We start from the raw sequence: 10192 nt of genomic DNA, 5'->3' as shown, positions 1-10192 counted from the left end.
AAATTGAACATAAATAACTAACAACAAGGGAAAAGAAAACCATGAATTTTGGAGAGTGACCGTGTGAGAAAAATCACAAGCAGCGTTTCAGAAACTTCCCTCCCTGTTCCAACAAAGTACGTTTTCTCAAGCGGTTTTTCATACATGGACTGCCCCTTTAAATATAAAGGGGTTGGGAACTGCCAACAAACTTTCCACTCAGTTCACTTCCCTGATCAGAGGCAAAATGGAGCAGCATTTTACTGATGGAGATTGTTATGAGAAAATATTTAGCTCTCGGGTTTATTTGGAAACGTATTATGCTTCTCCACTTGGTAATCAGGTGGAACATAATTTTTTGCTTTTCGTTTTGAAGAATTTGGTACAAGCCTTTTCCAGGGGTGAGTAAAGTCTTTGGTTTTGTTAACTGGATTGCTTTGCTCAATGTCGGTCTGAAGAGCAACACCTTAATTTGTGAGTAACCGCCTGCAACTTTACAGAGCAATTACTTAGTTTATTGTCAGTACAATTTCTTTCCTAGTTATTTTAATCAGCGTGTTCGGACATATAACCGGGACTGATGGGACTCGAACCCATTCTCTAGGCTCAGAGGTAGGGGGCATAGGAACCCCAGATGTTGGGCCAAAACCCGATCTTTCTTGCTCAGAGAGAGGGATATTACGACTGTGCCAGAACAACCCTCGTAAAAAAAATACTTTTTGTATTAGGATTTGGAGGTGCTGGTATTGAACTGGGGTGGACAAAGTTTAAAAAAATCACACAATACCACGTTATAGTCCAACAGGTTTTTTTGTTTGGAAGCACTAGCTTTTGGAGCATCGCTCTCCACCAGGTGGTTGAAGGAACAGCGCTCCGAAAGCTGTAGTGCTTTCAAATAAACCTGTTGGATTATAACCTGGTGTTATCCCATCAATACTGCTTGTATTTCACTTTTTCAACTTTCTTTCCCAGTTAATGACCAAGTTTTGAACTATTCCAGGTCCAAGATTCCGCACACTTCTTGAAATTGGGTGTGGTCCCTGTCTTCACTGCGCTCTCTGTGCCACGGAGCATGTGGAGGAAATGGTTTTGTCTGATTATGCTTCCAACAATCGTCAAGAGATTGAGCAGTGGTTACAAAATGATCCAAAAGCTTTTGACTGGAGCCCAGTTGCAAAATTTGTGTGTGAACTGGAAGGCAACAGGTAATTAAGAACTAACCCTGAGGTGCTCTGCTCTTTTCAATAGAAAAGTTTGTCTATTGATCCATATACATTTTTCAATGTGTTACTGAGACTTGCAGAGCAAGAAAATTATGGGTTTGATTCTTAAACTGTACTGAATTACCTGACCACTTCTGGTGTGATTTGATCTGATTTATTATTGTTACATACTGAGATACAATGAAAAGTATTGGTTTTTCTTCTATCCAGACGAATCATACCTTGTATAAATACATCAAGGTAATAGAATAGAATGTGCAGAGAAGAATTAACTCGAATATATGAGAGGTCTGTTTATGAGTCTTTCTGTGGTGCATCCATAAAAGTCGGTAAGAGTCATTGTGGACATGAGGAATTTCCTTAGCCTTCTGAGGAAGTGGAAGTGTTGATGTGTTGTCTTGCCTGTAACATTGACATGGAGGGACCAGGACAGATTGTTGGATACAGAGGAACCTCAATTATCCGAAGAACAAGGTGGGGGGGGGGCGTATTTCGTTCGGTTAATCGAATGCCAGGTAACATAGTTTATCAGAGCATCAGGACCTTGCGATCTTGCCGGATAATCTGATAGCCAGATAATCGAATGTTGGATAATCGAGGTTCCTCTGTATTCACTCATAGGAACTTGAAGCTCTTGACCATCTCCAGCTCAGCACCATTGATACAGACAGGGGCATGTCCTCCAGAGGCGTGTATCCAAACAGCTTCATCAAATTAAAGACGTAATCCAAGCAATTTGCTGTTTACATTATAATAAGGGGCAAAGACCAACCAATAGAATATCAAGAATTGATCTGCTGCAGTGAGAGTTTTTTGCTGCCTTTGGTTTTGATATGTAGCTTGCATTAGGGAATTCATTCAAATAACCAGCAATTGGTCCAGTGTATTTAAAGCAAAGCAAGTGTAGACTTAAAAAGGTGCCATCTCCCATAGTTGCTCAGCTTCCTTGTTAATGGCTCCTATCTAAAGTTCAGAACACTTTTAAAGAATTTGATGGAAAGCTGATATCAGAGACAAGAGCATTCTCTGAGTGAAAATGTCAGACTTGTTTTGTAAGGACCTTTTCTTCTTAGGCTACTCTGTAACTTCTCAGATATTGTTCCCAAATAAGGCAGTGATCCATGTGTGAAGCATTTGTCACCTGTTGATCTGCTCAATGCTGGGGATGCATAAATTCAGTGCCTGATGTGCTCCTGTTCTTTCTGTACCATCTGTCCTCAAACCCCATCCATCCCCATTTTAGATTTCTACGTTTTGCAGAGCTGTGACTGAACTTCAACTTTGACACATTTTTGTGGCTCTCAGTTTTCATGAGTTTGTCAGATTGTGGCCAACGAGTCCAGTGGATGTGGGTTCAAGTCCACTCTGGGATTTGAGGCACTTATTCTAGACTGGTACATGCGTTCAATTCTAAATAGAAGTTGTGCTGTTAAAGAGTCTGCTCTGCTGGTTATATATTAAATTGGTTGCTGCACTTGTTTAAGTGGGCATAATAGAAGTCAGGATTCAATGGTTTTGGAACAATAATAGATAGGAATTAAGACAGATCCATAGTGAACAACTGAATGCCATGACAGACTCCATGATCTTTTCCAATTTCAACGTTTTTTTTTCTTTCCTTTTCTTTCACCCTAACAATCCTGCAATTTTGGCCTCTTCAGAATCCCCATTTCAGTTGCTCTGTCATTCGTTGTATTGTCTTCAGCTGGCAAATGCTGTAGCTTTGGATTCCTCTTCATCATTGGATGTCTATTTCTTGTTTTAAGATGCTCCTTTGAACTTGGTTCTTAAATGTAGCTCTTGGCCATATGCACGAATGTCCTGTTGTGTGATTTGCATCAAATTTGAATCTCCTTGTAATGTTTCAGTTTGTTGATCAATGCTGTACAAATGCAACTCATTATTGAAGCACTTAAAGACATGATAGGATAAGAATGTTATTTGTTTAAATGTACATCAGCTGTTCGAAGTACTGTTTGTGGAGATCAGCCTGCAACTCAATCATCACTACATTTTTGCTGTGGATCTTCTCCTTGACTGGCAACTTGTCAGAGCAAACATTAACAATAAGTTTGAAATGCACAATACTAATTGCCCCCTTTTTAATACAGGACACATTGAATATAATCTTTTGTGGAATCTCGTTTTCAGACACTGAGTTTGTATCTTTCAGAGAAAAATGGCAAGAGAAAGAGAAGAAGCTGAGAGATTCCATTAAGCAAGTTTTGAAGTGTGACGTTCATCAAAATAACCCTCTGCATCCAGTGGAATTAGAACCTGTTGACTGTCTGATTACTTCTTTGTGTCTGGAAGTTGCCTGTAAAGATAAAGCAGCTTACTGCACCGCTGTTAGAAATGTAACCTCTCTGTTAAAACCTGGTGGGATGCTCATTATGATCACTCTTTTGAATGAGACCTTTTATACAGTGGACAAACACAAGTTCTCATGTCTGAAATTTGATCAGGCCTTTTTGGAAAAAACTTTGAAGGAGACAGGTTATGAAATTGAACAACTTGAAATTTTTATTATTCCTAAAACCATAAATACTATATCAGACAGTGAGGCTGCAATCTTCTTGATTGCTCGCAAGAAAGAGTGTTTTGTACTGAATCAGTAATGCAACTGCTATGGATTTATTCTGTTGAACTCTGACTTAAAGTGCAGCAATTAAAGCATATTATAAAGCAACTCAAAATACTTGTTTATTCATGAGATTATTTATCTCAGGTTCTTTATTCACTCTTAAGAAACACTCCGTGCCCAATTTTCTCAGGGTTGGTGATTTTGTGTAGGTCGCCATTCCAATCCTTTCAATAAAAGAAAGATGCTCCACATTTCGGATTGGAGATTGTGTTTAAGGCTCTGTCAGAAATGCAGACCTGTGCTTCCATTCAGACTGCCCTTGTAGCACAGGATTGTCAAAGGAAGGTAAATTATGCTCCCTTTTCACGCATCAAGCAGCTGTATTCAGAAGATGTGTGTGTATGATTATAGTGCCATTCCATGTTCCATTGATTACATGCAACATTGACATCTTTGATGAAAGCCTGTTGAACTTTGCTAATGTACTTGTTTCTACTATCTGCCCTTTCATTCAAGGTGCTTATCATTTTTTGTGTAAACAATCTTATTCATTTACTTTCAACTTTTCCTCTGTCATCTTAAGGCTGTGCCCTTACTATTTGGCATTTCCGCCCTTTGGGGGAATAAAACACCAAATATCCATTCTGATCCTATGTCTCTAATAATTTAATGTACGTTTTATGTATATCTATCAGTTCATCCCTCAACCTCCATCACTCACAAAAACAATCCAAGTTTGTCCATCCTCTCCTTTTATAATGAATATACTCCAATCCACGTAAAATGCAGGTTTACAGGGATAGGGTGTGCCTGGATGGGATGATCTTTGTGGGATGTTCTGGACTCGATGGGTTGAATAGCCTGCTTCTGCACAGTAGGAATTCTATGTTTCATTGATCATTATTGCTGAAAAGAGAGAATTTTGCCAAAACATTTTGTCTTGTACATATCAGGATAAATGCAAGAATGCCAAATCTGAAAAGTTTTGCTAGCATACTTCCCATCAATATGAGCTGTAAGGTACTTAGGACAATGTAGTCAATATACTAAATTATAGGCTGGATATATTGAAATGATAAAGGGAGAACAACAGTTGGAACAGAATGTACAAACACAGAAAAACAGCATCAAATAGGGTCAAACAGGGATAAAATAATAAGCAGGCAAAAATTAGTGCTTTTTTTCCTTATGATGTTTTCCATGACCATGGTCCAAAATTGGACATTCTAAATTATCTCCCAGGAGGAGAAGTTAGGCACAACGGAAAATTGGCAAAACTAAATTAAACAGCAGCTATTGGTACAGAAAACTATGGAAAACAAGGTCAAAGAGGCCACTGTTTCAGGGGGAACCAGTTACAACCAGCCCAATGGTTGTGTATTGGAGAGGTATTGATCAGACCACCTTGACCTCTAGCCAGTACCTGAGGACACTCCGTCTCCGCCTCTCAGCGTGGCAACAGTGAATGACCCCACTGGATGCTTTGAACCCTAATCATGACCACATTTACCAGGACAAGGGTCGATTAAAAACACATACCTGGAAACCCCCCCGCCCCCCCCCGCGCCCCCCCCCCCCCCCCCCCCCCTCCAGTGAGGGCTCTCAGCAAGACACATGGTAGATGACTATACGGCAAACCAAGAAGACCTGCCCTGACCTGCAAGACTCACCTTCATGGAAAAGAGCCAGCCCTACATCAGAGAGGAAGGAGCACCCAACGGCCCAACTCAATCATATCGATCATTGTGGGTAATATCCATTTTCAGTTGGATAGAGCTAGATAGAGAGAAAATATTTTGGGAATTTGGGAAATGCTGTGGCCATAGTGTTAAGGGTTTAGATGGAGAGGAATTTGTTAAGAATGTACAAGAAACTTTTCTGAATCAGTATGTAGATGTATCTACTAGAGAAGGTACAAAACTTGACCTACTCTTGGGAAATAAGGCAGGGCAGATGACAGGTGTCAGTAAGGGAGCATTTTGGGGCCAGCGACCATAATTCTATTAGTTTTAAAATAGTGATGGAAGAGGATAGTCCAGATCTAACTGTTGAAGTTCTAAATTGGAGGAAGGCTAATTTTGATGGTATTAGGCAAGAACTTTCGAAAGCTGATTGGGTGCAGATGTTTGCAGGTAAAGGGATAACTGGAAAATGGGAAGCTTTCATAAATAAGATAATGAGTCCAAAGAAATATATTCCTCTTAGGGTGAAAGGAAAGGCTGTGGGTGTAGGGAATGATGGATGACTAGAGAAATTGAGGGTATGGTTAAGAAAAAGAAGGAAGCATATGTAAAGTATAGACGGGATAGATTGAGTGAATTCTAAGAAGTATATAAAGGCAGTAGGAGTATATTTAAAAGGGAAATCAGGAGGGTGAAAAGGGGACATGAGATAGCTTTGGCAAATAGAGTTAAGAAGAATCCACAGGGGTTTTACAAATACATTAAGGACAAAAGGGTAACTAGGGAGAAAATAGAGTCTTTCAAAGAACAGCAAGGATTAGGGTTAGGTGTCGAAGGCTGTTGTCCAATGTTACGGATGTGGAAATACTTAGTTTTAACAATGGACAGATGTATAGGAGAAACTATGAATATTACTGTTAGAATTAAAAAATGGAATGTCCAATTAGATACAGTAGTGAAAGTTAAAAATCACACAACACCAGGTTATAGTCCAACAGGTTTATTTCGAAGTACTAGCTTTCAGAGAGCTGCTCCTTCATCAGGTAACTAGTGGTGCAGGATCATAGACACAGAATTTATAGTAAAAGATGACAGTGTCATGCAATTAAAACAATATATTGAACAAACCTAGATTGCTGTTAAGTCTTCCATCTTTTAGAATGGGTTGCAGGTGTTGGTTCATTAACATGTAAATCACCGAACTTCTTTTAAGTCACATTCTCGAAATGACTTAAGGTTTTATTAAAAAAAGATGACATCTCAGCTCAGTCAATGTGTTAAAACTGTGAGGTTAGAGTCTGTCTATATCCCAATCTTAAGTCAGACTAGTTCCATTTCCAAAGTAGGAATTTATAAAATGTTATTTGGATTGACTGTCTGCTTTGACTGCCTGCAGGTATGTGCTTTTTAACCAAAGTAGAATGTATCTGCAAATACAATTCTGCAAATGCAAATTGACCCCATAGACTTATACGAGTGTGTATGTGCATGTGGGGTGAGGGGGGGGGGTAGGGGGGAGAGAGAGAGAGTGTGTATTTGAGTGTGCACGTGTGAGAGTGTGTGTTTTTGTGTGTGTGTGTGTGTGCATGAGTGTGATGGTGTATAAGCCTGTGAGAGAGTGTATGTGTGTGTGAGAGAGAGAGAGAAAGTGTGTATGAGAGAGGGTCTGCGCACGCGTGCGCACGTGCGTGTGTGTATACAGTGTAGTGGGGACACCTGTAGTGTGACAAGAATCTAAAGGTCCCATTTGAGGCCATCCTCATGGGTACCATACAGTAATGAGTAATCACATGGCTTTAGTTTACAGCATACAGGTGCATGAATAAGTATTGAATAAAAATTACAAATATGATCGAGTTTAACATTGTCTTTGAAAAGTAGAGACATCAGCAGCTATCACAATTTGAAGTTTGGGAAAGGTTGACTTTAATGTAATTAAAAAGAGACTGTCCTGGAGATCCAAGGTGGTGGCGACCCAGTAGGTCTGAGTCTGTTGAGCTCTGCCCAAGACCCAGGCAAAGTGGGGTATTCACCCTCACCTCACTTGCTAAATTATTTAAAATAGCTTTTACCCACCAGCTTTGGTCACTCTGCATCAAACTTTAGTAGTTTGATGCATTTTAAAATGACCAAAGGCAAAGGTTCACAAAGTTCACAACACCTCCGCAGCAACAGAGATGTCTGCAGTCGCCCGAGAGGACTTACCTGCAGAGGCGAGCCTGACCTCAGCGTTCGTTAAGCTCCAAGAGAAGATTGAAGAGACCCAGTCCAGGTGGGAGTCGATCTTGGTCATGCTGCAGAAGCATGACCGAGAGATCGAAAAACTCGGGCTGCATGTCGGAGGGGCAGAGCAACGGGCCGCGGCCTCGGAGACTGCTGCTGACTCCTCTGTGGGTCAGATCCGGGGTCTGGAATGCCGAGTCTGGGCCTTAGAAGAACCTTGAAAATCAAGGTCGTCGGAAAAATATTCGGTTGCTGGGGCTTCCCGAATGGGAGGAGGAAGGCTAGCTTGTTGATTTTTTTGGAGCAATGGCTCCCACGGCTGTTGAAGCTGGAGTCGAAGCAGGGCCAGGTATGGGTTGAACAGGCCCACCAGGTTGCTATACGCAGGCCCGGGTCGGACCAGCACTCCCGCCCAGCTCTAGTTCGACTTCACCACTACAGGGAAAAACAAATGCTGCTGGAGGCCTCCAGAGTTTTGGGGAAGGATCCCCATGCCATGGTATACAAGGGGTCCAAAGTAATGTTGTTCCAGGACTTCTCTCCGGTTGTGGTTTGCAAGAGGAAGGCATTCACTGAGGTGAAAAAGCGTCTGAGGGATTTAAATATTAATATTCTATGCGATATCCGGCAACGCTGCGCTTCAGTCATGGAGGATCTCTGTATAACTTCGAATCACTGGAAAAAGAATTCTTGGATGCTCTCAAATAGACTGCTGTTCTTGAATTATATGGATAATGACTTTATTTTTCCCTCCTTTTGTTTTCTCTCCTCCTCTTTCCTTCTTTCTCTTTTCCATCCTTCCTTGTTCTTTCTCCTTTCTTTTGATACTTATCTATCACCCGCTCAGTTTATCCGATTGTTGGGGGGTTGTTTCTGAGTTGTTATTTTACTTCTTAATACTTGCTGGGATTGTAATTTTGTAATTTTATACCTGTTTATTTTATGTTGTTGTTTTGTTAAGTGTGCTTAGGTAATAGTATGAAGGGGATGGGTTGGTTGCCCACTTTTAACTCCGGTATTATAAGATATTGGCATATATTTACTCTACTTTGTAATGTCTGGGCCGAGGGCATGGCTCTAGCTGGGAGATGTTATGGTGGGATTACTGGAAGGGAGCAGTGCTGCCTGTGGACAAGGGGGAAAGTCTCCTTTTAATTTTTTTTTTAGGAGCAGTTCTTAGCTGTTTTGATCTAGTTGTTTTAAAGGGTGTTTATATATGTGAATTGTTTATGATTTCTACTCAATGTCTTTTGGGTGGGGTTCTTCCTCCTGGGGGGGTTTCGGCCTTGCTTGGACGATCATGGCTAGTCATTCATTTAGGTGGTGCACCTGGAATGTCAAGGGGAGCCACTCACCAATCAAAAGGAAAAAGATATTATCAAGTCTTGAAAAGGAAACGGTTGACGTTGCCCTTCTACAGGAGACACATCTACTTGATAAGGAGCATTTGAAACTGCAACAGGGTGGATTTGGCCAGGTGTACTTTTCATCTTTCAGCTCAAAAAGTAGGGGAGTGGCCATTCTCATTTGGAAGAATCTTCCTTTCCAAATGCTAAGCCAGATAAAAGATGAGTCTGGACGGTATATATTACTTAAAGCCCTAATATATGGGGAGGGATTTGGGATTTTGAATCTTTACTGCCTTCCTGCGCACCCTTTTAAATTTGTAACAGAAGCATTCTCCAAGTTGATGGCTCTGGGGGTGCGCCGCACAATTATAGGGGGAGATTTTAATTGTATTATCGACCCTGAGGTTGGCAGGATACCTAAGGGCTCCGCGGGTATATCTTTGCGATCGAGGCAGTTGGCTGATCTGAATAGGGAGTTGGGGCAGGTAGGTGTGTGGAGGTGTCTTCACCCTGAGGGTAGAGATTTTACTTTTTGTTCTAATCCACACAAGTGCCATACCAGAATCAATATGTTTTTTGTCCCTTCGATGTTTCTGAACTCAATATTGTTTTGTAAAATAGGTAATATAACTATTTCCAACCATGCCGCAGTATATATGGAGGTTAAGACTAGTGATAAAAAGATGGGTTCCCGACATTGGCATATGAACTTACTATCCTTTCCTATTGAAGGATAGTAAGTTCATAAAATATTTCTCACAGGAACTTAAAACTTTTTGGGACATTAACTCAGGCATGGCCAGTAACCCATCAGTGATGTGGGAGACTGCTAAGGCATACGCACAAGGCTTGATTATTTCATATTCTGCGACCTGGAAAAGACAAAAGGGAGAACAACAGCATCTGCTCGAGGCTTGCCTGAAGGCAGCTGAAACTGCGTATGTTGATAGGCCCTCCATTACTAAATTACAGCGGATCACAGCCCTCAGAGCAACTTTGAATACCATACTTACTCATGCAGCAAACAGGGAGATATTATTTGCAAAGCAGAGATTATTTGAATACAGCGATAAGCCTGGAAGGCATTTAGCAAACCTCACCAGAATGAAAAAGACTCCCCAGTCCATTACGTCTATTAGAGAGTGCTGCTAC

The 10192-nt window shown here is 41.0% G+C and overlaps 1 protein-coding gene across 1 annotated transcript; it reads left to right on the top strand.

Annotated features, from left to right (window-relative positions):
* The first annotated feature begins 211 nt into the window (after nucleotides 1-211).
* Nucleotides 212-4428, top strand: LOC122540516 (nicotinamide N-methyltransferase). The gene is made up of 3 exons (XM_043676379.2): nucleotides 212-380; nucleotides 980-1184; nucleotides 3376-4428. The coding sequence occupies exons 1-3, from the start codon at nucleotides 227-229 to the stop codon at nucleotides 3818-3820; spliced, it is 804 nt and encodes a 267-aa protein (XP_043532314.1). The 5' UTR covers nucleotides 212-226; the 3' UTR covers nucleotides 3821-4428.
* Nucleotides 4429-10192: the final 5764 nt, after the last annotated feature.

This window comes from Chiloscyllium plagiosum, unplaced genomic scaffold (genome assembly GCF_037043375.1).
Source record: "Chiloscyllium plagiosum isolate Xiang-an unplaced genomic scaffold, Cpla_swu_hap1 HiC_scaffold_29, whole genome shotgun sequence".
Classification (NCBI taxonomy): Eukaryota; Metazoa; Chordata; class Chondrichthyes; order Orectolobiformes; family Hemiscylliidae; genus Chiloscyllium; species Chiloscyllium plagiosum.
Note: the sequence above shows the minus strand (reverse complement) of the source record. Positions and strands in the feature narration are given on the sequence as shown.

Bases quoted from the DNA above. Each gene is read 5' to 3' on its own strand.
- LOC122540516 (XM_043676379.2), top strand. From the start codon at position 227: ATGGAGCAGCATTTTACTGATGGAGATTGTTATGAGAAAATATTTAGC. The intron at 381-979 runs GTGAGTAAAGTC...GAACTATTCCAG, and splicing joins GGTACAAGCCTTTTCCAGGG to GTCCAAGATTCCGCACACTT. The intron at 1,185-3,375 runs GTAATTAAGAAC...TGTATCTTTCAG, and splicing joins TGTGAACTGGAAGGCAACAG to AGAAAAATGGCAAGAGAAAG.